Raw genomic sequence first — 27,704 nt, forward strand, 5'->3', positions numbered from 1 at the left:
TGTTCCTCCACAGTGAAAGGTAAAATAAGCATCCTTGCAAGCCTGGAATTATTATTTTTTTAAAAAACTTCTACCTTTGTAATATGTTCCTTAGAGTGACCTGCTTGGTGTTAGCTGGATCGATCAGTGCTAGAAAATTGTGGGAAACTGAGCCTCAATTGTTTTTTTTCTGGTGCTGTTTGACATAGTGTCTGTCTTTGGCTTGTTCTATAGGATTTCATTGAGGTCTGTGTTGGGGGTTCTGGCATTTTAGTATGGAATTTTATTAGCTGCTAATAATGAATCGGGGAACACCACAGATTTCCTAATTTACAGCTCTAGTGTGGCTGAAGGGTTAAGGGGAGAGCAGAAGAGGGGGAAGCTGCCGGGGAGGCTGGGCTGGAGAAAGACAAAAAAACCCCAAACCCACAAAAAACCAAAAAGTGTGTGTGTGTGTAGGGAATAGGTCCCCCAAAACTGTTCAACACATACCGTGCTCAGGCTTCTGCAAAGAATCTGGGGAAGCAGATCTTAATGAAAACAACAGAATTAGGTTTTTACATAGATTTCACCGAACTAAATTGCTCTAATCTATTTGCAATATCATAAATTAATATAACTTGAGAGAATTTTGAACGTGTATACACTTAACATGTTCCCCCAGTGCATATCTTTGTGTATTTTGCTGCTAGTTTGCTTTGTTGCTGGAGGTTGCCTACACCTCTGTTTTTTAGTGTGGAAAAGGCAGCTCCTTGCTTACTTGTAGGACCTGCCCAAGGCAAGTCACAGCAGGCACAGAAAACAAGCCCATAGGGTGTAATGCATGGGGTAAAAGTTCTGGTTTGAAATCATAACCAGCTTAATCATTCACTGACTGCTGGCTGTGGCTGCGTGTTTTTGAGGACTTTAAGTCTTCACAGAACAGGCGAGAGGACGCATATTTTTCTGGGGCTGTCAGGGCTCTGCTGCAGGAGTGTCACAGCCCGCTGGAGGGAGTGAGTTCCTCATTTGCACCAAGATGCAACTAACCTCATGGTGGTTTTGCAATTGAAGTGCCCTCAGTATGTTGCTACATGAGATGAAGATGCAAGTTTACAGAGAGAGCTAGAGAAGAGCTGGTAACAGGTAGTAATATTAGGAGAGAAGCAGGAGAGGAATGCAGCAGGCTCCTGGGCAGAATGGTGTTGGAGAGGAGCACAGAGCTGTCTTGGTGCTGCACAAAGGGATGCAGTGACAGTGAGAGCCTTGGATTTGATTGCAAAAGTGACAGATCGGCAACTGCAGTGTGATCTTAACTCCCTTGTCCTAAATAGCATATAAGCCTTGGATCACACCTGAAGCTCCTCTGTACAGGTGTGTTAGGAAGGCACTGGAGCCTACATGAGTGACAAGCTGTTTGGACTGCTGTAACATCCCCAGTGTGCTGGTGGTAGTGAGTAAACCTCTAGTGCTGTGAAACCCATTCATGGAAACCAGTCTTTCTGTATCAGGCAAAGCCAATTACTTAGAAAGTAGAGAGAATGGTACTGGAAGGTTGTTGTAACTGCAGTTTACAGAGGAGGAGTTGTTTCTTCTGTTTGCCAGTGCTCTGAGAAGGTGTGGCTAATCCTTGTCTGCAGCAGGCAGAGTATCAGCATCAGAGATTGTAACAGATTGCAGTCACAACTGTGCGATTTCCACAGAGCTCAAGCTATATAAAGTCTTCATAGTTGAATGGCAACTTTGGGCATATTTTCGCTATAAACTTTGGGGTGCAATTTAGAGCAAGTAAGGCAGAAGTGAAGATTGGTGGAATTTGCTGATGTACAATGTTTTTATAAGTAATAGTTTCATCAGGTTTTTGATGTGCCAGTGCCAATCTGACTGCATTTGGGATTCACTTTGGGAAAAATGTGCAATTAAGTCAGTCCTTCTGGCACAGGGCTGTGGGCTCTGCATGACTTTGGGGCCCCAAATAGTTGCCTGGTGAGGATACTCACCCTGTAACTGGTTATGTGCTGAAATGTGTATTTTATCCAGACACCTGCGTGGAGCAGTAGTAATAGAGGCTGAAAATCGTTGTTTGAGAAAGTTGTTCCTTTCTTCTTTCGGCTAAGTTTGATGCTTTTGTGCTTGTTTAACCACAAAGCCACAATAAAGCGTAGCAATCTTGTCCAGCATCCCTGTTCTGAAGTGTTGCACTGGAATGCTTTGTTAGAAAATGTTTGTTTTAAAGAAGAAAAAGCCACCTCCTACACATGAAAAGAAGCGAAGAGAATATTTACTGTTTGTTCCTAAACTTCCAGGAGACTGCAAAAGTTTTTGTGACTAGGAGAAATCTTTTGGCAATATTATTTGATAATTTTGAAAACTAAAAAAGGGGAAGAGTCAGGTATTCTGGGAAGTGAGAAAAGCTTCCATCATCTTGCTTTTGCGGCTTGCTGGGTAGAGATGGTGTACAGTGTCAGGGTGCTCTTTTTGGTGGGTAGATTTTTGTTGGGGTTTTTTTTGGGGTGGGTTTTTTTTTTGAGTTTGCTGTGCATTGTGGAGTAGCATGGGTGGTTAGGTTTGTGTTGAGGAAATACCTGTTACTGTGGTTCCCTTGCAATGATGCAGCATTGTGCAAACACAGACATACAAGCCCTGAAGAGCTTGCAGTTGCTGGCGAGAACTGTTCACTCCCTGATCTCATTGTGAAATCTTTTGTCAGGAAGCAAAGCAGTAAATGGGCTTGCAGTGGCAGTTGTAGTGTATGTAAAAATATGTCAGGGAGGAGGGAAAGGGAAGGAGTTAGGCTCATGTTGTACTAGTGAACTAGTGACTGAACTGTATTATGGGAAAACTCTTTTCCTGAGCCCCTGCCCTAAATCCAAAGGAGTTTGTTTTAACAACAAAGGTAGCAAGATGAGCCCGAGTTGCTAACAGTCTTAGATTTTGGTAAAAGTACTGCAGGAAGCTTAGATGTAGTTTGTCTAGGGAGATGTTGGGTGAAATTCCAGGATTCTCTCAGATATTTAATGTTTTTTTGATTTCTTATCTGAACTGCTTGAAGTCTCTTTGGTCCTTAAAAATCCCACCTGTCACGTCAGGATATTGTGAAAATAGGAAGCTCAAAAATTATGAGGCTGTATCAAAGAGAAAAACGTATCAGGGCTCTTTCCACATGGAGCTTCTGGAAGGGAAGGCAGGAACAGCTATTATCTACAGATCATGAGGAGAATTTTGTCTTGTGACCATCTCAAAAACACAGTCTTGAAGCTGCTTTCCTTTTTCTTAGTACATTCAGAGAGGAAACGCCTTAGGAAGCCAAGTAAACGGCTTCTGGAATATGCAGAAGAATATGATCACTTATTTGCACCCAAGAAAAAATCAAAGAAGGGCCAGGAGCAACTGCAGAAGGTAGGTGAACACTAATGTGCTCTTCATGGTTATTACTCTGGGGCTCTGGTCTGCATGCTTTTGATGATTTCTTGCTGTGTGCAGTGCCATGCAGGATGAATGTTTTCACCAACATGTTTCACTATGCTAGGTGAATTCTGTGGCGAGGTCTGAATTTGAAGGAGGTCTTCCTGCACGATGTAGTCCTGACAGAGATACCCAGCAGGGGCCAGGTTCTTTGATTTCAACTCCATCTTCAACCAAAGGGTCCCCTCCCATCCTTGAAGCAGAGTGCTCCTTCTCAGAACTAGGATCCCACTCCACTGATCAGCTTCTAGAAGAAACTACAGATTTTCCAGAGCTGGTGCTGTCATCTTCAGATGTTTCTGAAGTTTCTGCTTCTCCAGATGCAGAAGAGAGATTCCTGAAATCAGGTAAATTAGGAGGCTGTGTGATTCTGTTCCCATAAGTGATGTGTCAAGTTCAGCAGAAATTGTTGCTTCAACCAGTGTGAAAAGGTTTGTAGCTGTTGATGTGTTAGTGTGGTTTTTGCTTTGCTTCGTTCAATGACCTTTACTGGTGCTGGGAAGGGAGACAGGGCAGGTGCAGTGGGTGATCCAGTGAGCTGGATGATTACACTTAGCTATTAGCTTTCTATAGTGTGTGATGGTCCTCCTTGTGTCCTGGCACAGAATACCCCTTTGTCCAAATGAAGGAAGTCATAGCTTCTTCTCAGAGTCCTGGCCTTCTGTGCCTGCAAGCAGGGGCATTCCTTTAGCTTGAAGGTCTCTTGCTACTGTTAAAACCCTTCAGATGAATATTGCTGTGCTGAGGTTGGTATGCAAAGTCTAATCTGCATAGCTTGTGGGGTGTCTTTTTGCTTCTTGGTGAGCTCAGAGAATTGTAGCACAGAAATCCCTCTGGAAATGCTTTTTTTTCCCGTAGAGGTTCTAAGCATCTGTAGAAATTGTCAGAGACTTGTACTAGCAGCAAGCCAGGGCCTTAGCTTTTGGTAAGGCACAGTGTACAAAGAACAAATGTGGTCTGATGGACCTTCCCCCTTTCCAGCAGTCAGTGTCAGGGTCTACAAATTTGCAACACATTCATTCTCTGGTAGTGTCTAAAGCCATTTCCAAGGTGAAAGTCCTGGTAGCACTGTTCCTCTAGTAAGGAGGCTATGGTGAAAAAATTAAACCAAGTAGAGTGAGAGGTATGGTCACTTGGAGGTCAGTTAGCCAGTTATGTGTGAGAGCGGAGGGATTGCCTTTGGGGGCTTGTGGGTGTCAGATGGAAATGGAAAGTTGGAGACGATTAAAGGAGGAAAAACAGAGGATGTGAACTTGAGGTTGGAGATGCAGGAGAATAGTACAAGGTGCAGTAGTAGAAGCAAACATCCAGCATGCAGAGATTGCTTAGCTCTTCCCCCTCCTGAGAAAACTTGCTTCTTGCTGAAGCACAGGGAGCCTAAGCTGTGGGTACAGGCTTGACTTGAGAATGCTGCTGAGTTGTCCCTGCATAAGGTGTCTGATGTGTAAGCAGTGCGGGCAGAGGTGTGTCACAGGAAGGACACAGCTGAGGCTGATAAAGCAGGCAAATGAGCAGGGTAGGATGGGTAGCAGGCTGTTTCTGTGGAGTGTCTTGCACTCATAGCATCATCATTTCCAGGTCTTTCTAAGTAGATACTGTTGCCAAAATTAATGTGGATGCATCTACGTCTAGCAGTTTGTTACTTCCCCGAGTGCCAGCAAAAAGCTTGAGTAGGAAATGGTGCAGGTTACAGCTAGTTTGGAGTGTCTTTTCCCTGGTAGTTTTAACTGGGAGCGTATCCTTTAGCCTGTTTATTATGTGCAGCATGAGTGCTGGTGGGAGTGGCGTGGGAGTGGAGGCAGGGCTGTATTTGTCAGTGGTAGGACTGGCCTATGCCAGATCAAAGTGACTGGGAAATTATGATCTGAATCACACTGCCAGGATGTTACCTGCTGGCGTTGACTTCATAGTCTCTCTTCTGTGGGTGGATTTTTGTATTACTTAGAGGTATGCCTGAAGGTCATGGCAGACAGGTCTGTTTTTGTGGAAGTTGTACAGAAACACGAATGGGGAAGGAATGGGGATCTTTGGCCAAAGAGCTTATCATCCCAAAGACCAAGGTGAAGTGGATTGTTTTGAACAGTTGTCTGACGTTTGCTGAACGGTGTTAGTCTGACTGAAGAGAAGAAAACCCCCTGTTTCATTGCAGGAAACTTTGAAAGCAAGCGTCAAAGGAAGCCCACTAAAAAGCTCTTGGAATCCAATGATTTGGATGCTGCCTTTATGCCAAAGAAGGATTGGACTCCCCAAAAGAAGGTATTTCCCTTCTAGCTCTTTTGAAAGCCAGCCTAGACAGCAGACCCTGCTGAATGAGACACGGTACAATGGGCTGTGGTTTTTTGTTGGCTGTGGCCCAGCAAAGATCCACCCTTCCCAAAGGTGCTGGTTGCTGTGTTATGATGAAGAAATCTACTGAATACAGATGTGTTCCCTGCCCCTCCTGACTTCTAATGGGGATTGGGTAGTTTTGGCTGTAAAATCTCTTCTCCTCATTGATTTATATGGAAAAGGAGTCAGCTGGATGCTGGCTAGGAAGGTGTGAGCAGAAATATTCTGTGCAGAGGCTTTCTGTCACTGTTAAGCTGCAGTGTAGCTTGAGCTTGAACCTAGGCTTTGTCCTTTTCTGTCAGATTTACTCTGAGTAGTTTCCTTTGTTACCTTCCCAAGTGAGCTGGCAAATGGTACCTAAGTGCAGAGCTTGTAGCAGGATGGAGGCTTGAGTTGTATCACGTGTAATATACAGTGCTTGGTGCAGATTTTTAAAGAAAACGCTGCTCTTCTCCACTAAATACTCGATATTCAGTGACGGGGTTAGGAAAAAAACCCAACTTGTAAAGAATTATTTCAGGTACCTGTGCCAGACCTGTTGCCACTGTTTCTAAGGTTGATTAGTAACAGTTTTCATCCTTTCCTTTTTATCTCTGTGTGGCACAGTCTTAATGCAGTTATCATGGTTGCAGTAGTTTAGAGGCCAGCGTATTTCAGTCTTAAGCTACAAAAAGGTGTGATGCCAGAAGAGTTGCTCTTCCCAGCACCTTGCAGGGTGCTAGCAGCCTTTTTGGGAGAGCTCAGAAAACAGTGGAATGATGCTGGTGAGCATAAGACACAGCAGACTCAGCATTCCTCCCTGCCCAGAGACTGATTTTTCCACATGGGATATGTCACGCACACCTCCCAAATATTTTCTTGTAAAGTCTCTAATCACCGATGAATTCATTACCTGATCTGTAAGTTACATATTGCAGTCATTTGTAAAGGCTCTGAGTGACTGTGGAACGTGCATTTCTGGTTTCCATCTGGTGACTTGACTCTGTTGTGTATTTGTAGGGTACTGGCCCTTCGGAGAGCGACAGCTCTGAGCTCTACTCACCAGCTCACTTCTTGGACCTGGGAGAAGGTAAGTGAAGGCAGGGCTGTGGGGGTAGACTGCTGATGTTTGGATCAGTGCTTGTGGCTGTGCGTGTGTGAGGGCCTACAGAGGGTGCTTGCCTCAGCTGAGGCAGTGGTGCAAGAAATGGGTACCGAGATTGTTTACCCATGGTCCTGTTACGCCTTTGATTTCCCTGTGGAAAGTGGAGATGGTGGGCTCGTATTTCCATGAGATGATGTTTGCTTCTCATTCATAGTCTGGGTGCTTGAAGGAAGCTTACCAGCACGAGTCCTGTACCAATATGCTGTCTTTTGCCTGCTGACATGCTGTGACCAGGCTCAGTGGTGGCTGCCCTGTCCCATGGATGATTCTGCATTGTAGTCCCTCCCTGTCTGCCTTCCTGTTGCATTGGGATCGACATGAGGAAGTTTTTGTTGCAGTGTGGTGGCAGGAGGTAGTTGTCAGCATTCGATTAGCAATGTAAGCTTTGCGTTGATAGCATTTCTTCTTTTCTGCTGGATCTGTCTCAGGAAAGTCAGTGATACTGTTCAGCAGCCTAGCAAAAGAAGCTTAAACCAGTATGAATCAGTGGTCTTCTGATAGCTGCAGGACAGAGGGCAGACTGCTTGGAGACTGGCATTGCCCCAGCCATTGTGCCCTGAAAGACAGTGGCACCCAGCCTGAAACTCTCAAAAAGGGTGTAGAACTTGCTGGTGGCACTGGTAACAAGTGAATTATTTGTGCATTTTCCTTGACTGGTCTTTCTGTTGCATCCCAGCTTCTGAAAAACTCTTGGAGAAGCAGCGGAAGCGGAAAAGACAGCGCCATCCCTCTGCTGCAATGCATTCCAAGAAGGAGAGAAATGAGGAGGGGCTGGGGGAGACTCCACACTCTGAGGTACTGTTGGGTCTTCCTACCTGCTGTCATCCCTGTAACCTGTCTGCTGTTTCCCAAGGTACTTTGCAGAGCCTGGACCAGGTCCTCTTTGGCTGGCTGGCGTGTCAGTTGGGAGTTTGTCCCACTGATGTAGTTGCATGAGCTGGGGTTGAAGCTTAAAATACCACCTTGATGTAGTAGCTATTTTGTGATGACTGCTTAACTCCGGCTCAGTTTTTAAGCTGCTACCCAGCTAATTCTCTTGGAGAGAGGCTGTTCTGATCTGATGGAACAAGGTTTTGCCTGGCATCTTGCTTTGCACCTCAGAAGGTCTAACTGCTGTAAAAAGTGTTCTCTGGTGGTGGTGGGAGTCTCTTGCCCTTTTACGCACCAGTACGAAGCACAAGCACTAGACTGTGGACTTCAACCCCTTCTTCCACTTGCACCTGCACGCCAGGGTGAGCAAGCACCATGTTGGAGGGGATGGGGGGGACTGTCTGTGACTGCTCACAGGAGCCTCCAGCAGGAAGGGGTAATTGGGGCAACTCCCTTCTACTGCATCCCAGTAGAGTCGGCATAAAAATATCTCTGACAAGCACATTTTGCCTTTTAGGAATGAGCCAGGTATCACCAAGTGTAGGGGAAGCAAGACTTTTCCTGGGAGAGGCGGGACACCTGGGCCTCTCACCATCGCCTCTCACTTCCAGTGGCCCAGGTTCAGCAGCAGGCTGTTCTGTCAGGATAGTCAGTATGTATTTCAGGAGCCAATTATAAACATATATTGTTGTATTATTTGTTGTTACACAGCTTCCAGGAGAGCACAAACCTCACACTGCTTTGTCTGAGCAGTGCCAGCCACCCTACTGCTACTGCTTTTTGAAAAGGGCGTTTCTGATGGGGGTGGTTAAGTGGGGTAATACCCCTGGGCCATGCAAGCCTTCCTGTGATGTGTTAGTGCTCTTTCTGAAGTGTGCTCACCTGGACTCGTGTTTCATAGAAGGCTGTACAAATACCTTTGCCAATGCTGGGTGGGGGGAAGTTGACACTGTCTGCTGTTAGGTACCCGCTAAGAGACTGGCTCAGCTCTGAGCCAGCAAATTCTCTGTCAGTCTTTTAGAAGGAAGAGGGGGCAATTCAGAGCAGCGAAGTAGCTAGGCCATGGCTCTAAATCCTGCATCCAGCATTCCCTGCAGAGGAGGCCCAGGGAGTCTTAACTGCCTCCAGCCTTTAGACATCTGAGTTTAGTACCTGGTTAGGTGTATGTAAACCATGCCAAAAATTGCGATGTTTGGCACCTTTTGCCAGCATCCCATTTCTCTGTGATTGTGTCTCTTGAGCCGCTGTGGTGAGTGAGAGCGTTCACCCTTTGGCTTAGGTGAGTGCATGGGTACTGGTGAGTATTGGGTGCTGTGGAGATGCAGTTGTGCTTACATGTGGAATGTGAACCATGCTGGTCCCTAAGTGACTTTCCATACACCTTGCAAGGATCTCCACTTTGTGCTGAACGGTGCTAGAAGAAATAGACAGTCTGATGATACAGCGCAGTGAAGCCTTGGATCCAGCTGCTTTCAGAGGAAAAGGCAGCAGAGGAAAGCTTGTCTGCCTGGGCTGAACTAAGCAGCTTTCTCTGTTCTTGCCTGTCTGTGGAGTGAGGAGTGCAAGTTTACAACGTCAGGGTAGCAAGAGACTGAGAGAAGGGGATGGAAAATACTATTGAAATCGTTGTCAAGGCAAGGTTGTGAGCCAAGGGCAGGCTGTGCCAAAGAACAGGCCAGGCTTTTGAGGATGTGCCAGATACAGCAGCAGAGATAGCTCTGGAAGAAGATCCAAGATGAGAGACCTGCCCTCAGTAGGAGGTATGTAGTTTTGCAGTGCTCATGCTACATGCTGGGTAGGGAAAGGAGGGGGAATGGTGTGACAGGTTCTTTTGAGTGATGGCCTTGAACGTTGATTCTCTTCTCCCTTTTCACAAAGCACAAGTATCTGGCTTTGCCCATCCTGCCTAGCTCTGACATTCCCTTCCCTATGATGTTCTGGGAGCATTGATTAAAATAAGGCTAAGACCCTGGCCTGTGACATGTGCAGATTGGCCAGCTCTTTGTGGAACCAAATAGGAGATGGGTTTAGGCTGAAAAAGCAAGGCTTGAGCATGCTGTGCCACACTGGGCGGTGTGGGCCCGGTTGTTAAGGTAGCAATGATGCTAGCAAATGCTTTCAGATCTGAAGAGGGAGTTGCTGCTTAATGTTATATGACTCCTGGCTTCATTTGAGTCTCCCATTCTATTAACACGTGAAACACGGCCATCAGGATGCAAACCAAGGAGTCCTAGTAGACAGCAGCCAGAAGGATGGAAAGATGAATCAGTTCTAAATCCCTCGTACCTCTGTTTGCAGCAAATCTGCGTATGTCCCGTCCGTCCCCCCCCCCCGCTTTGAAAACACTATCTTGAAACCTTAGCTACAGCAGGAAGCTAGTGCCACTACTGACAGGATGGGTGGTGCTTGTTCACCAGCACCCTGCCCCTCCTGACAGGGACCTCAGTGACCATAAAGAGGGGCTGAGCTCATTTTGTGCCTGTAACACTGGGGCCCCAGCAGAAGCAGAAGCTAATAGCTGATGTTGTTTGCCCATACCAGTAGCTGATTAACCCTGCTCTTGTTCTTCGTTACAGTGACCCCTGCAACCCTGAGGTCACTGCTGAGCTGAGCAGAAGAGGGAGCACCTATGTAGGAATAGGAGGACCTGAGCTGTAACCAGTCCTTGGAGCACCGGTCGCCGGTGCTGCTTCTGGAGCATTCCAGGAGCCAAAACAAGTATTTGGGCCAGAGGGCTGCCTTGCAGCAGACTACGTAATTCCTAGCAGAAATAAAGCTGTAGGAGATGAAATAGCATAGCGCTTAGCTTGAATAGATGCTGTTGTGTATGGAGGCAAAGGTGGCCGTTGTCTTCTTGGATGATTTCTTTACCAGTGCTGTAGAGACCTTTCTCTTACCTCTGCCAGGGCTGTGTAGTAGGGTGGCAGCAGTTTATGTGCTCCTTATCAGTATTCCTGCAGGCTGCATCACTGCCAGCCTTCTAGTGAGATTGTGATCATAGTCTAAGGCTGTACACCATATAGTGTGTTGGACTGGCAGTAGTTTGTAGCTGGGACTGAATTTTTTTTTTTGTGCTCAATAAAGGCAATTTATACTATTCATCTTTGTATTGTGTGCTTTAATACACTGTCAGTGCACCTGTGCGTCATTGCTCCACAGAACTCAAATGTTTTTGAAATGTAGGCTTTAAAATGTCCCCAAATAAAAGCAGCATACTGCTGCATTTGGGGATGGGGGGGAGGAAATAAAAAAATAATAAAGAAAAAGAAAAAGGCAAAGGAAGCATCGTTACCTGACCAGAATACCAGCTCCAGGTTTTTTTACACTTTGGGAGATCTTTATGTCTGTTTGCCCAGACTAATAATGTTTGAGGTTACAAGCTTTACAAGCACCACAACTTGGACTGACACTTCTCCCATACACAAAGTGGTTCGAAGCTCCCTCTCGTGATCTTTAGCTGGACACTGGGTGCCAAGCAGGCCTAAGGATATGAGAGTGGTGGCTGCTGTTCCTGCCAGCAGTTTGAATTCCTCACAAGGTGTTTCAGTTGTACAGTTTGTGTCCGGGCATACACTGGGTATGGCTTGGTTACCCAAGGAGGAACTGGCAGCTGCACACTGAGATCACTCAACCAGCTGCAGTGGGCCATGATATTAAAAAATAGCAGAGTCTTTAAATGTTCTTCCTCAAAGCGCTTAGCTAAGGGCATCACTTTGGTGCAGCATTCATTAGTGGCCCTTAAGGTTAAACCACTCTGGAGTGGCATCTGGGGCTGGTGAGACTATTGAAGTGTTGCCTAGACTGTACCTGAGAGCCTGGTGGTGGCAGGATGGCGTCCTTAGCTTTTAGTTGCCTGTCCTGACAAAAGTGAGGGCCACGTGCAACTCCAGGACAGCACTATCTTGTAGAAACAAGTGTCTCTAGGATATCTGCTGCTCTCCTTCCCTCTAACAGTGTCTGGGCAGGTTCCATGGACACATCGGAAGGTGTCCTTCCACCTTGGGAAACCTCATGGCAGGGCCCCTGACTTGGCCCGTGAGGGTGCGGTTGCACCGTTATCATTTAAACCCCATCTCAGCAGGATGCTCTTTCACCAGTAGGTGTTACAGTCAGTGCTGTGATACCTGTACAGGACAGATGCTTGTGAAAGACTCACCGGCCCTGGCAGGATGCTGGTGTAAATGCCCTGCTGCACTGTTCGCTTTGGTGTCGGCCAGTTAGTTCATACTAACACAGGCCTTGAGTACCTGCCTGTATTTAACATGGGTCACGACAAGCTGAGAAATGCATGGGGAAAAGCCTGGCTCGTTTGCTGGGTGACAGTTGCAATAAAGATAATGTGAAGTTTGTCATTTGCATTTCCAGTGCAAGCAGACATCAGGATGCAGGATGCTTCAGACTATTCCAGCCTACCTGATTTGTTTCTATGCAGGGCCATACCTTCCTTCCTCAGCCATGACTCTTAGAGAGGAGTTATGCGCAGGGAAATAGTTGTGTTCAGTACTGTGTATTTTTTAATCATCTCGTAAACTAAGAGCTCTTTCCTTTCTTGTAAGTCTTTTGGTGAAACTGTATGGGGGATGTTCTTTCCAGGGTGGGTAACACACACAGACCAATTATCAAACCTGTTACATGCTCAATGGCTGAATTTGTAGTTTCCAAGTCAGGAGAGGAACTACTGACAGCCCTGATTCTGGATTTTTTTGTTTTAAAAGGGGGAGACATCAGTTCACGGAACTGCTGCAAGCCCCAAAGAGGGTAATGAAGAGGGGTCGGAGAACGACCATGGAGTGCCTTCGTCCAAAAAAATGCAGGGGGAGCGTGGAGGAGGAGCAGCTCTCAAGGAGAACGTGTGTCAGGTAATGTTCTTGAAGGATCTCTTTGAAACCGTACCACTATAAAGCATTTTTGTGTAACTTCTGGGACATGCTGGTGCCCTGGCTACCCTAGGTAGCCTCAAGGTGCTTATTGTAGATTAACCCCCTTGTGCTCTGAATTGAATCTTTCCTCTGTGATTGTTTCTCCTCCTGCTAAAGTTCGCAGATGTTAGGATGATGTAACCAATGCAGAATTCATTTTGGCTGATGCATGGTAGCAGGCACTGGATGGCAAATGGCAGTGATGATGCACAAACCGCCTGCATTAACTGACAAAAGGAAAACAAGTGTTTTTCCACAGGGGTGTCTGCTGTTTGTCTGGGATGCGTTGGGAAAGGAGTTCACTCAGAGTTGACATTGTGCTTCTTTCCCTGTAGATCTGCGAAAAGCCAGGGGAATTATTGCTGTGTGAGGCACAGTGCTGTGGTGCTTTCCACCTGCAGTGCCTTGGGCTCTCCGAGATGCCAAAGGGCAAATTCATCTGCAATGAGTGTTCCACAGGTACGGCAGCTTTTGTGAGTGCAGAAGGACAAGAGTTGCTTGCTGCATGCTTACCTGGCGCTTCTTTTGCTGGAGCAGTGTGCCTGCAGTAGGGCTGTTAACTAGCTCTCAGTCCTCTGATTATTGGTTTGATGTTTGATAACGACTTTCTAATTAATTGGTCTTGCTGTTGATTCTAATTGGTCTTACTGTTGATTCGGGCGTGTGGGATGTGAAGAGGTGAACGTCCAGGATCTGGTGGGAAAGAGAAGGAGAAATTTTGTATCTAGGAATAGGGAGAGAGAGATAGTGGGACAGATGAGTCTGGAGTAGGCTGGAAAGGGTGAAATGTCTAAGTGGGATTGTTGATTTTTGTCTGTCTTATTTTTCCCCAGCCTGAAATCACAGCTGTAATAATGTTGGGTTTTTTGATTTGTACTTTTATGGCAACTGCAGGCAAGAACAGCCTGCTGCAGAGACCTGTGCTTTGGGATAGGTACAGCAGGCTGGGAAGTTGTGCTCTACTAATACACAGCCTAGTGGAAGCTCAGGTCTTCATTTAGCCCTTTTATCTGCCTGGTGTTATGTCTGTTGCTCTTTCTCCAGGGGTCCATACCTGCTTTGTGTGCAAGAGCTGCGGGGAAGATGTAAAACGGTGTTTGCTGCCCCTCTGTGGGAAGTATTACCACGAAGCATGCATACAAAAGTATCCGCCCACGGTCATGCAGAACAAGGGCTTCCGATGCTCCCTGCACATATGCATGACTTGTCATGCTGCTAACCCAGCAAACATCTCTGCATCTAAAGGTATCGAAATCATCTAGGGGATGTAGTTATTTTCTTTGTTTCACGTCCACTGTGCAGTTACCTAGCCCACTAGATCTTCCTGTTGGTTCCCGTCCTTGCCACAGGGCTTGCTGTAGCATTTGCCGAGGAGCAGCTTCTCTCTGGGGAGTGGAGGGGTGGTGTCGGTGCGTGAGTATGTGAGGCTGCTGCTTGTCAGCACTCCCGATGGTCAGGCATAGCAGCTAAAATGTTCTCCTCTGGCCAGATGCTTAGATGCCTGCACGTCCAACGATGCCACATGCCTCTCTGGGTTTTTGAATTAAGTCTCTGGAGCTGTACAGACTCCCTCATGTTTTTCCTACCTACGTTTCACTGTGGCAGTGCTGCAGATGGTGTCTGCTTAGCAGCACTGGCTATCAAGGCAACAACATAGAGAGCAGCATAGTGAAAACTATGATATTATTAAAATTCTCTGGGTTTTTGTGATGCAGATTCTCGTCTTGTAGTAGTGACACCCTTGGGTTGAGCTTCTCAGGCAAACATTTGTTTGAGCTGTTTGCAGCAATACCTTGACCTTTCTCTCATATGATTAAGCTTAAAACTTTCATGTGATTGCCTTGCATATTTGGTTCTGAAGCTGCCTTTCTTTAAGTCTTCGGTGTCTTAAGATGAGTGACGATGGGACCAGCTCTATTTTTATACTCAGGAACTGTGTTAAAGTTGTCTTTCCCCCCCTGCCCCATATCAATATTTGGTGTAAGGACAACAGTCAGGCCTAAAGCCCCTAGCTGACTGCTTCCCCACTGAACCTCAGCGTTGTGTTCCTCTGACTGCTGCTTCTTGGTGGTCAAATTTACCCCTTTCCTCACACCTCTTCTCCCTATTACAGTCTCTTGTGAGGAACTGAAAACAGCTTTCAAAAATCTTGGCTAGATTAAGCCTGTAGGCAATTCTGAGTTCTCTGTTCAAGAATTTCAGGGGAAAATTTGATGAAGTGAAGAGGCAAGTGTCGGATGTTTTCAGAAGCTACATGGATTGGTTTTGTTATGTGCAGCTAAGCACTCAGAACACACCCTCTGCGGTTACTGTCAGAGCTAATTTACTAATTATTTGTGTATGATAGGAAGCATTTCCAGTCTGTGAACTCTTGAACTGTTTTCTGCACAGCATGCGGGAGGTTTTTCACTTCTAAATAATAAAAATGTATGTGTTATATACAAATATATATAAAATATATTTATAATTTTATATGTTTTTAATGTATATTAAACAATGTAATAGGAATCTAGTGAGTGATGTCATGGATGGTCTATAAAAATCACCCTTTCCCAAATATCACCTGTTTTGCTCATTTTAAGCTTAGGCTAGTTTTGGCAGGAAACAAAAAAAATCACCCTCCTTTAGAGGTTCACTCTGTTCCTGACATCTTGTGGTGCTAGGTCGCTTGATGCGCTGTGTGCGGTGTCCAGTTGCATACCACTCCAATGACTTCTGCCTCGCTGCTGGGTCCGTGGTCCTCGCCTCCAACAGCATCATCTGCCCCAACCACTTCACTGCACGGAGGGGCTGTCGCAACCACGAGCACGTCAACGTCAGCTGGTGCTTTGTCTGCTCGGAAGGTGAGACAGTCTGTGCTAGGTCCCCTGTCACCAAGGAATGCCTTGATAGAAAGTCATTAGAGCAGGCAGAAGCTTTGCCTGTCCAGAATGTGCCAGTGAGAACTGCAGAGAACAAACTGTCTTCCTGTTCATCCCCATTTGAGTCCAGCTTCAGGCTAGGACTTTTTCTGGATCCTTAGAATGGTTCTTTTTGCAGCATGAGTAGGGCACAACATTTGAAAAGGGTTTGCAGAAGAGCATCATGCCCTTTTCCCAGCTGTGTCTGTCTGGAAGCGTGGAGTCCAGGGCTTCTGTACAGTGACTGATAAATTCCTCCTCCTTTTCTTTGCAGGGGGCAGCCTTTTATGCTGTGAGTCATGCCCGGCTGCGTTTCACCGTGAGTGTCTAAACATTGAGATGCCAGAGGGAAGCTGGTATTGTAATGATTGCAAGGCAGGCAAAAAGCCACACTACAAGGAAGTAGTCTGGGTGAAAGTTGGGCGATACAGGTAGGTGAAGGTAGAACAGACTTACCCCCATGTCTTCTTCATGCAGTGCTCATGGTGATTGAGGTGAGAAGCTGCTCCTCTCTGCAGGGTACAGTGCAGCAGCCTGTGGCTTTTTTGCATGCATGTAGCAGTTGGTAAAATGGGTTCTTTCATCCTCCAGTAGCCTCTGGTCTCCCCACCAGCCTTGCTGATAGCCCTCACACACTTTTTCCCCGTGTCTCCATACAGTAGCATACTTCTCAGGTGGTTGCAAGTGGGGAAGCCAGAGGTTTCATCTGTCCTTGCCTGCATTGCAGGTGGTGGCCAGCTGAGATTTGCCATCCTAGGACAATTCCTGTCAACATCCAGAAGATGAAACATGACATCGGTGAGTTCCCTGTGCTGTTCTTTGGCTCCAAGGATTACCTCTGGACCCACCAGGCCCGTGTGTTCCCTTACATGGAAGGTGATGTCAGCAGCAAAGACAAGATGGGGAAGGGCGTCGATGGCATATACAAGAAAGGTAACTTGTCTTCATCCAGGGAGGTATATATTCTTTTTCTCTTCGCTCCCACTTGGAGAAGTAGCATTCTTGTAACAGAGAAAAATGTCGTCTTAGAGCTAAAGTGAAATTAAATTTATGGAATGAGCTGCTGCTTGTCTGTCATCCAGTGCACTCAGAATTTTCATTGGTCTGACTCCTAGAGAGGGAGAAAGGTGTGCAGATCTTGAATGCTTCTCCAGCTCTGATGTAGCGGCTCTAAATCCAAGTGAGTTGCTGCTTTGTCAGTTTCCATGTGTCTAATAAAGCCATTATCTGTATAGAAAAATGCACTTGAGAGCTGTGAATGCAGCTGCCTCACACCTCTTCCCAAAAGCAGGCAAAGCTAGCTGACAGTTTGGATGCTTTATCACCCATGGGCAGGCCCCTTACCGTAACTCCTGTGACTGTCCTGCTGCATTGGCCTTTTCTTCACCCCCGACAGTGAACCTCTCTGCCACTGAAGTATGTGGCCAGGGAGGTTTGCTTGTAGGACTGGGAGCACTGGGTGGACATTGGCAGCCCGGCTCTGTCTGAGCAGAGAGAGTTCCTCATAACACAGCCTGTTCTCTCACTTAGCTCTACAGGAGGCTGCAGTAAGATTTGAAGAGTTGAAGGCACAGAAGGAACTAAGACAGCTTCAGGAAGACAAAAAGAATGACAAGAAACCTCCTCCCTACAAACACATCAAGGTGAGGGCAGGTAGTGGGGGGACAGGTGCAGAACAGAAGTCTTGAGCTCTCGGTGCATGTGATTTACAAGTAGAAACATTTCTACTGGTGGGGCATCTTGCTGCATTTGAAAGTCACTTTCGTCCTCTTGGCGTCTTCAGTCATCCTCCACAGAAGGATTCCTGTATGCACAGAGCTGTATGGAAGCTGAACACCAGTAATGGAGGTACTCTGATTTACTGGAACAGCTCTGGACATCTCAGTGCTGTTCATTTTCAGTTTCGTGGTCTGAAGGAAGTGTCTGTCCACCTTGAGAACTTAGGGGAGAGTGCTAGTATGCTAGCTAGTGCTAGCGTACAGTATGCTCATGTACCGTATACTACTGATGGCAAGGTGGGTGTCCCAGGTGCTGCAAGATAGAGGATGGTCAGGGTGCAGTGGAGCAGAGCTGCGTGAAGTATCTTGTTTCATCTCTGCTATTGTTTTATATCTTTATCTGTATCAGTTGGTGACTGGACAGAAGTACTAAAGCAGATGGATGAGCTGGAATATCAGCCCTTTTGCAGAGTCTTGGGGAACGCTTCATGTTTAGGGCTGTGTTTTGAGGTAGAATTGGGGCAGCAGTAGTTCTACAGGATGGAGGTGACTTGAGAGGGGAGCTGGGGCCAAGTGGGTGCATATGCTTGAGATGTGGCTCCAGACTGATCAGAAACCAGGGACTCGGGGACTGTTCTTTTTTTCATTGCATCTGTCTGCTCCTTCCCTTTTTCATGTGGCAAACTATGAAAGCTTAAATGATTTCTGGCACTTGTTGTTTCTGGCTAGAATTTCTAGGCAGGCAGGTATATCCTGCATGAGATACTATATGTACAGTGTAAAAAGCACAACTGAATGCTGTGGCAGCAGTGTGGGCCAGGCTGCTTCAGTGGAGGAAACACCGTTTCTCATTATAGATATTTTTAAGCCTGTCTCTGGCTGCAACGTGAAGGAACTTTGGAAGCAGTTTGGAGCCTTTGAAATACCCTTTTAATATAAATAATAATGGCCATGGTTGTTAGCTATGGCAGCTCTTCTGAGGTCTGTATGCAAGTTGTTTGTCTCTGTGAAAGCAGAGCAGTTTGCAGCAGCATACGGTGAACTGGAGAAGACTTCAAGGTGGAATGGCCAGAGCTGGCTGTGTCTGCTCCCGTGCTGGCCGAAGGAGATCAGCACCCTGGGGGTCCATCCCAAGGAGCACCAACACGAAAGGCTGCTGTAAAATACACTTGGGATCCTTCGTCACATCAGGATTGTGGCTAGTCCAAGCATCGCCCTGTTTTGGAGCTGGTTTTGTACTAGCAGTGCCTCAGAGAGTAGGGAAGGCTTGCAGGACACGTGTGCGTGCTCAGACACTGTGGTCGCTTGGAGTGGCAGTGCCAGAGCTAGCAAGGGCACCTCTGTCTGCCTGGTGGTGGGCTGACCTAATGGTGTGAGTCTCATCACTCTTAATGAGGTGATGAACTAACAGCCTGAGTAAGAGATGGGAAGCAGCAGAGAACAGAAAAGTGACGAGGAAGGTTGAAGGTGGGAGGCAGTATTAGGATGAAGGAGAGGCTGTGTTGAAGAGATTAATCAGGGGTTTCTGCAGAGTTTGCTTTTGAACAAAAAAAGGAGGATCAGGGCTAGGGCAGCCTCAGGCAGGCTGCCAGCATGGCAGCTTTGCTCTGTGGGTGGAACTAGATAAATTATGTGCAGGCTGGAATAGTTTTGCTAAGTGATCCCCTCCTTTCTTGTTCTGGGAGAGGAAAGGGAGCCAATGGTGTTGCTCACCTGGGCAAAGAACAGCGAGGAGCTTTTCTTCAGCGTCTCTCTTCAAAGTCCTGATTCTCTGTTGCCTGCCTTTCAGCGTTTGCTGCCTTTAACCAAAACCAAAGGACCTTGCTCATGCCACAGACATGCCAGTCACTTCTTCACCTGGTGCTACGCTCTGCTTCCTTCTGGAGTGGTTTTTAGAGAGCTCCTTGGCTTAACTCTGAGGTCGTTTTTGGGCCTTCCAACCCCAGCCTACTCTTTTTTCTGCTTTTTCTTTGATTTACATCTGCAGGACAGTTGGGTGGCCTGGTGCCTAGGTAGACCCTCTGTACGCTGTCATGGGAATGCCAGCCTGGTTCTCATAGTGACAGCTGGGCGCACAAACCAGCTTGAAGGTAACAGATTCAAAAAACCAGGGCTGTAAGGAAAACCCGTAGCTTTTTCCTTAGAAAAGCACCTGACACTTAAAGAGACTGGAGAAGGTGTCGTTTCACAGAGAAGACGGTTTGGTGTCGGTCACAGGTATGGTGTGCACCCAGCAAGAGGTCACGTGGGCTGGATGTAGGCACAGTGGTGTTGGCAAGGGGACATTTGGCAGCCTCTCCCCGCTTTAGGGTCATAGAAGACACACTGCACCAGGTAGTGCCTATGGGGCCCTGCATCCTCCTTAGCTCTTCCCTCTAACTGTATATATAGTGTGCCCAGAAGTACATATGTGCCCTGTACTGTGTCCTTCAGCCCCTTGCTGTAATTAACTAGCACTGCAACCTGTCAGCTCGTAGGCAAGGATTGAGTGTAGAAGTGACTAGCGGGATAAACTGTGTTGTTCTTAAGAGCTAACGTCCTTCATGTGCATTCAAGGTGAACCGGCCGGTGGGTAAGGTGCAGATCTTCACTGCAGACCTGTCTGAGATACCACGTTGCAACTGCAAACCAACAGATGAAAACCCGTGCGGTCTGGACTCCGAATGCATCAATCGCATGTTGCTCTATGAATGCCACCCCATGGTCTGCCCTGCCGGGGAGCGCTGCCAGAACCAGTGCTTCTCCAAGCGGCAGTATCCGGAGGTACAAATTTTCCGCACACTGGCACGAGGCTGGGGCTTGCAAGCCAAAACAGACATCAGAAAGGTACATGCTCTGTTGCTGTGCGTAATTTTCTCTTGCCACTTCTCCCTCGCTCAACATTGGTTTTGACAGATTTGAAGTAATGGCTAACTTCCCTAATTTGGAGATGACTTCTTGCCATAGAATGCTGTTTAGGAAAGAAATAGGTGAATTTAGCTTTTCCAGTCCTGACAAGAATGTTTTGGTTCAACTAACCAAGAAAATTGTTTGCATGTTGATGTCCCACAGGGTGAGAATGATGATTGCTCTGTCTGCTTGTATGGATCATGAGCTTTGAGTACACCAGAACACTGACCTAAAAACAGTGCTCAGGATTTCCGGATGGGGAACAACGATTATACCCACCCCCCACCCCACCCCCCCCACCCCCCATTCTTGAATAGTCAGGCTTTTCCAGCATGGGAATCTTGTATCAGAAACTGAAACCAGGGCTTGGGCCTTACAAAATGTTAATATCCTGGAGATGGCTGTTATTATTGCTGAAACTGTTATCTCCAGCTAAAACACTTCTATATATATGTTTTTTCAAATCCAGAGAATAGTAATTCTGTGGACACACATCTGTGCTGAATAAAGAAGGAAGAATGTTAAAAGCAAAAAGAACCCCAAAGCTAAAAAAGAGAAGTGAAACAGAGGATAATTAGCATAGTAGGAGAAGAATGTCTGAAAAAGGCCTAGGGACAACATGCTATGGGAGAGGGCTTGATAGCAGAAGGAAAAATGTGAGTCCGTCCTGTTTAGGCTTTGCTGCCTGCTGTGACACAGGTGAAAGAATCTCTCTGCTATTCACGCATAACGTGCCTGTTATGTTTCATTTTCAGCAGACAGCCTGGAAACTGCAAAACTCAGTTAAATGGAGGCGCATATTAGCCCCACTGCAGCAGAGCTGGCATTCCCTTTGACCGTTGAAGTACGGTCTCTGCGGTACTTCACTGCAGGGGAACTCCACGGATTCACTGCAGGAGCAGGTGCCCTAGGTGCATCACGCTGCTCGGTGTGGTTGGTCCTCGAAGGGGTACTGTTTCCAGCTGGAATGCAGTTACACAGTGCTTTGAGCTTTGCAGCAAAGAGCTGTTCTTCTGGTTTGCTTTTATGCTGTCCTTGAATATTCTTTCTGTAGCACGAAGAGTAATCTGATAGCTGTTGTTGCTTAATTTATTTCAAGTTATTTGTTGAGCGTGTGAAATGGATGTATGATTCAGTGAAGATTATAGGTCAAACTGGCTGCAAAGCACAGAAGATTTTTATGAAAAGGTTTCCACAAAGGAAATAGGAGTTAAGTTTTAGCACAGAGGTGGGTATCAGCTTGTTGTTTTCTCTGTGGCAGGGTGAATTTGTGAATGAGTATGTTGGGGAGCTAATTGATGAAGAAGAGTGCCGAGCCCGAATCCGCTATGCTCAGGAGCATGACATCACCAATTTCTACATGTTGACACTGGATAAGGTATGTGGAATGCATTTCTATTGCCAGGATCCTAGACAAAAGTAAAATGATTGCAAGCAGGGCATGATAGCGGTCTTCTCCAGGAAGTAAAAAGGTACTAAGAGCTGCTGATGAGCTGGCCTGCATTTCCATTGAAGAGGAGACTAAAAGAACGGACATAACATGCAGTTAGAGGAGCTTCAGGCTGGATGTTAGGATTTAGGGAGAAAGTCTGAACCAACAACTTTGGAGTTCATTCAGAACAGGTCGGGCAGTTGTCTGAGTATTGTAGATCCTGCTTTGGCGTAACAGCGTGAATTTGGCAACCTCGGGATCCCTCCCAGCAGCTGAACCCTGGAGAGTCCAGAACTGGACTGGTGTGTGCCAGAGAAGGCATTGGCCTTCAGATGTACAAGTGTCAGGCACAGTGAGACCTTCATTTAAGTTGAGATCCCGTGTCTTGCTGATCTAAGTAAAGGGGTGGAATTTGTTACACCCACAGGCTCCTCAGTGAGTCCTGGAGGCCAGGCTGTTGGTATGAGGTCCTGGCTTTCAGAGGTAAGTAGTTATGTCAGCTGTTTTTCACACTTTGTCACTCAGCCCTGGAATAATTAGAAAGAAACCATGAAAGCAGGCATGGGAAGAAGCCGTCAAGTGTGGGACAGGATAGCAATATGATTGCTTTCCGTCTCTCCCCTGTTCTTGCTGGAAATCACACTGACCATATCTTTTTCTCCTTGTCTGACTGATCAGCAGGAGCAGGGTCAAAAGCAAGTATTAATATCTCCCTCATTATTATAAAGCCAAATCTTAAGTTGCAGCTGCCCTCTTCTCTCCAGCATGGTCTAACAAATGTAGTGTGCTGCACAGAAGCGTACCTCACACATTACATACTGTTCCTATTTTCCTTCTGTACACTGCTGTACAAGGAATAGGAACTGATACTTTTCTTTGAAGCAGAAGTTGGGGTCTGGAACCACCAGTGCTGCCTTGGAAGTGTGCTGGTGTAGTGTTTATCCAGTACTGACACCGCAGGGAGAAGTAACTACCCAGAAAGCAGCAGCAGCACTTCCCTGGCTGTTCAGGACCCGTGTGCCTTTGAAGAGGAAGATGATGTTGTGCAGGAGGCTGTATTGCTGTATGATCTGCCAGCCCTGACCAGACATCAGTGTGTGAAGCTGGCTGAGTGTCTGTTGATTGCCCAGGCAACACAGCATCACCTGTCACTGACGCTCAGCTAAAACACATGTTGGAACTCAGGTGCTTTGCAAGCATCACCAGATGCCTCTGCTGTCATACTTTTCAGTACTGATCAGTGCTTTCTTGGTATACTGGTACCTGGGCTGCAGTGGCTTGAGCAGGAGACAACAGTTTGTTAAATATGTTTTTCTGTTTTGTTTTTTTTTCAATTCCAGGATCGAATCATTGACGCTGGGCCAAAGGGCAATTACGCTCGGTTCATGAACCATTGCTGCCAGCCAAACTGTGAGACTCAGAAATGGTGTGTGAATGGCGATACTCGGGTCGGGCTCTTCGCAATTGTAAATATCAAAGCTGGTAAGGAGCCCCACTCTGTCAGTACCTGCAGTTAAAAGTGTGGGAGTGTTTGTCTAAGGAAAGGGGATGGTTTGTAGCTCCCTGGGAAGATACCTAATTTTTGTTTCCATATAGGCATTCATGAGACTTAACACCAGCATTTTACATAACGAAACATGTACATCCATGTTATAAATGAAATTTCATTATAGTTCTGATTTACAGGGCCAAGAAATGGAATTAAACGTGGTTTAGCTGTTGTATGTGGTAGGAACATGGAGTTGCACTGAGTTTTCAGTCCACACAGATCTGTGGGGAGATAAATAGTTGGTAACATTGTTGTAGTTGTGACAGTTACTTGTGGCATTGTGTTTCAAAAGTACTTTTTACTTTAGCAGTAAGGTTCTGCCCCATAGTTCATTACAACTTGCTTGGTTTTGATCTGCTTGTGCCAGGGACTGAGCTGACTTTCAACTACAATCTGGAGTGTTTGGGAAATGGAAAGACCGTTTGTAAATGTGGTGCCCCAAACTGCAGTGGCTTCCTAGGAGTACGGCCAAAGGTATGATGCCTCCTTTAAGCTTTTGTTTTTCAAAATCACCTCTTTGCATAGATATGTATCACTTGTTGCAGGAAGGGCAATCTGCTTTTGGTCTGGCCATGAGAACACCTGAAATGAGTTGAATATTCAAGTTTTCATTCTAAGAGAGCAGATCTTAGAACTCAGTTGTTAAGAGTTTCTATAAATAATGACAGGAAATTGTATCTTACACCAAAAGAGTAAATAAAAGATTTTTTTTCAGAATTTTCTGCTTATTATCATGGCAATTTCCATTGCACTAGAGGAGCAAAGGACAGGCATGGGAAAGACCTAACATCGGATAACCAAGAAACCACAGCTCAGCCCATTTTCCAAAGTAAAGGCCTGAGTAAATTGTGAGCATGCATGGAAAGCCAGCAAACTCGCATTCCTCCAGACTGGAATTTCTTTAGAGCCAGAAGGCTTCTACATCACCATCTTTGCTGTAATAAGAAAAGTTACTGGTTTTTTTCCTTCTTTTAATTAAACAACCTGAGTTTACAGATCAGACAGGTATAAGAAATTTGCCATATCTGTAGTAGAAAAAGCACTAGCTTTTAGAATTCCCTGACTTTTGAGAGCTTCGGTTTTTAACTGTAATGTTGAGTAACAGGAATTGATTTCAATTACCTCCTTGTGTGAGCTGATTCTCACTGGGAAAAGGAAATAACAGGAGCAGTTGGCCGAGTTCCCAGCTGTCACCAGCTAAATCTATGTCTCAGCTGTTGGTTTGTTTCAAGAGCTTCACCAAATCAAGTCTATAATCCCTGTGCCCTGGCATGTGGATACTGGCAGCTTACCCAGAGTTAAGGGTTAAAAGCTCCAGCAGCACAGTTGTTAAGCCCTGTCAATATATAGGGAAGGTTTTACGAATTCTCCAAAGAGCTTAGTTCTGCAGGAAAATTAACTTACAATAAAAAAAAACCACACCAAATTGATGTCTTCAGAAGTTGACAGATGAGGTGAATTACACGTCTAATGTATTTGGTCCTTTTTTTGGGTTGTGATTTAAAGTTCAATTGATTTTGTGCTGCTCTTATGTTATACATGGCTTGACTGTCATTTTTGCCCTGAAATTGCAGGTTCCATGATGGAAATCGGAGAAACGTGCCCTTTAGTTGGCATTAATGTTCCATTGTGATGCCTGAGGCGACTCATTCCATCTTGATGAGATGGGATAAGAAACAATACCCAAGAAAACAGTACCTTGGGTTTTCTTTTTTTCAAATTCATTCCACAATAGATGCATTTTTAAGCTTCCTGAAGATACAGCAAGACAAAACTGATTATACACAAGTTCACTCTTAAAAGTGACCTTTCTAACTGGAAATGTGGAAGAATGCTTGGGAGTCAATTGTACTGCAGTGAGCAAGTGGGAATGGCTTAGCTCAGCTGATAGACCTTGTTTAGACATTCAAATTAGCTGTGAAAGGTTTTTCTTGTTCTCTTTGTAATTAGATGGCTGAGGTGCTAAGCGCTTCGATAGGTGGAATAGTTTAGGTGGAGCGATTTCACTGCCTGCATTTTCAATGATAAGAAAGGCCTGACTTTTCTCCATTGTCAGTGGGGATGATGGAATGAAAACAGAAATATCCACATGTGAAGGGGAAGGAAACAATCGAGATGTAACTCCCTGGTGGTGGAACAGCTGGATAACCACCGCTGTGGAATTCTGAAATTGTAGGTCTGGAAACAAATGTTTTTAAATGTTTTGGTGGTTTTGGTTTTAATCTTTTAAGAGTGATGAAAATAGTGCCCCACATTTATGCAGAATAAGGGATGCAAAAATTGCCTAGGCATTGTCTCAGCACACAGAGATGTTCTGTGTGAAAAAGGACATGAAGATACGTGGAAAAATAGCATAAAACGTAGCTCATTTCTGTTTATCTAAACTAAACTGATAGTGCCTTAATAAAGTCACTGACTGGGGACAGATAGCATCATCTTTGTGTAGTTGGGTGTTTGGTGCAACAGGAGGCTTAGCCTGGAGAGGATGGGCGCTGGGGATCAGGAGTGGTCTGAGACCTAATGCAAAGGGAGGGGGGGCAGGGAAGGGGGGATGGCGTTGGACGAAGCCTTAGGCCAGAGAAGAGAGTGCTTAAAACATTTAGATGCCAATCTCTGGACCAGTTGTTTCATTACTGCCTGTAACACAGCTGTTGAAAGCATGATAATTTAACTGGTTTTACGATGTGGGAGAGGGAGAGGATGGGCAGTTGCAAAGGAATAATGGGAGTGTAACTGGGAATGGACTGGAGGTCAGAGATGTAGTATGCCAGAGTACACGCTGAGGGTAGTAGCAGAAAAAAATCTGCCATGAAATGGTCATCGATGAGCAGTCGTGGTGGAGGTGGGCTGTTGTGCCATTCAGCAGCCGCAGAACTCAGCTGCTGTTGCGACACAGCTGCAAAAAAAGGCAAATGCGGGTGGGAGTTCAGGAGGGATTTCCTATTCTTTTGGAGAAGTGTTGGCATCCTTGTACTCGGCCTGTTAGGTGTCATCTGAAGTTGCATGTATAATTCTGTAAATCATGGTTGGGAGAAATAAACTCAATAGGGGCAGAGAAAAGCCAGTAGGAAGATTGAGGCTGCAGACTGTGAAAGTGGTCTGTGAGAAGGAGAGTGTCCCCAATGGTTACTTCAGAGAGAGAGAAAAACTTCCACCAGAAAAGAGCAGCATTGACACGAGAATAAATGGGTCTAAACTGATCACAGATAAATTCAGACTGAAAATGGAGAGATGAGTCGGGAACACCAAAAAGTGCTGGAAGGCCTGGGAGAGACTCCTTATGAGTCATAGGTGCAAGGAGACACAGCTGCTTTGACTGAGGACCTGAAGAGTCTGAGAGGTGACACTAGCTCAGTGGCTCCAGGCAGGCCCTGGCACCTCATTCTGCTGTTGCTAACTGTACCTATCCTGTGTTTAATCAGGCTTTGGGGCAGGGCTCCCAGGCTCTTTTTTAAAAAAAAAAAAAAATAATCAACAAAACAAAACCAAAAAGAACTGTTTGCTGTAGTAAATTGGTTGCCAAATATTTAGAAGCACTGTAGAGATGCTTCAGATATGTCTCAGGTATGGCTGGCAGTGGGATTTTTATTTGCAGGGTTTGCAGTTATCTCCACTGTAGCAGGAAGGGAACAGATGGAAGGGGCAGAGACTTGCATTAACAGACGTTGTCTCACCCGCAGAGTCAACCCAGCCTCACCGAGGAAAAGTCCAAGAAGCTAAAGAGACGGCCGCAGATGAAGCGCAGGTCACAAGCGGAGGTGATGAAGGAGCGAGAGGACGAGTGTTTCAGCTGTGGGGATGGAGGGCAGCTAGTTTCATGTAAGAAGCCAGGCTGCCCCAAGGTGTACCACGCAGACTGCCTCAACCTGACCAAGAGACCTGCAGGTCAGTGCTCTGCACAGCTGGGCTCAAAGTGTTCCAGGCGCTGCTCATCACCTTGCACTGACTTCACAGCATCTTAAAATTTAGAGAAAACTTGCTCACTTGAATAGACCTCGCGGCCCACACGACACAACCCTGGTTTGCACCCCACTGTGACTGCAAAAAAGTGAATTAATTGCTGAAGGGAGAGCTGGTCCTTGCCTGAGAAAGAGGTTCTTGTGAGCTGACCCCATCCTTGGGGCCTGGCAGGGGACAGTCCCAACAATAGTTGAGGTATTGATTCCTTAGATTGACTGTTCTCCCAAAGTTGAAGACAGTTGAGTGAGTGGAATGGTGAGGAAAAGCACTGAGGGAAAATCAGAATTACAGAAGAATGTGTTAGATGGCTGAATAGCCATGAGTTCATAGTTAAGGAAGGGAACAGTATCAAAGCATAGCCTAGTTTGTGATGAAATCAGGCCAAAAATTAGAAGTAGGAAATATTCAAAAAGTTGGGTGCAGAGAAAGAAATAGGCTCCTTGTGTGAGTAATAAAACAGCTTTGAGTTCATTAGTAGCTCAGGAGGTGTAAAGTAACATCTATTAGAGGGAAAGATTTAAGTTGCATTTAAAAGTTGTAAGGAAGCTGGTTCCCCTTTTTTGTTGTTTCCA

The 27,704-nt window shown here is 46.0% G+C and overlaps 1 protein-coding gene across 1 annotated transcript in view; it reads left to right on the forward strand.

Moving 5' to 3' along the window:
• NSD1 (nuclear receptor binding SET domain protein 1) overlaps positions 1 to 27,704 on the forward strand; it is a 66,312-nt gene that overhangs the window by 26,168 nt on the left and 12,440 nt on the right. The window contains 17 exon segments of the mRNA XM_040603449.1: positions 3,236 to 3,357; positions 3,488 to 3,770; positions 5,573 to 5,679; positions 6,751 to 6,820; positions 7,572 to 7,690; positions 12,481 to 12,624; positions 13,020 to 13,143; positions 13,729 to 13,929; positions 15,348 to 15,527; positions 15,859 to 16,015; positions 16,312 to 16,517; positions 17,115 to 17,227; positions 19,859 to 20,128; positions 21,453 to 21,569; positions 22,964 to 23,105; positions 23,540 to 23,646; positions 26,853 to 27,057. Coding sequence (XP_040459383.1) covers positions 3,236 to 3,357; positions 3,488 to 3,770; positions 5,573 to 5,679; positions 6,751 to 6,820; positions 7,572 to 7,690; positions 12,481 to 12,624; positions 13,020 to 13,143; positions 13,729 to 13,929; positions 15,348 to 15,527; positions 15,859 to 16,015; positions 16,312 to 16,517; positions 17,115 to 17,227; positions 19,859 to 20,128; positions 21,453 to 21,569; positions 22,964 to 23,105; positions 23,540 to 23,646; positions 26,853 to 27,057 — 2,667 coding nt within the window.

This window comes from Falco naumanni, chromosome 8 (assembly GCF_017639655.2).
Source record: "Falco naumanni isolate bFalNau1 chromosome 8, bFalNau1.pat, whole genome shotgun sequence".
Lineage (NCBI taxonomy): Eukaryota > Metazoa > Chordata > Aves > Falconiformes > Falconidae > Falco > Falco naumanni.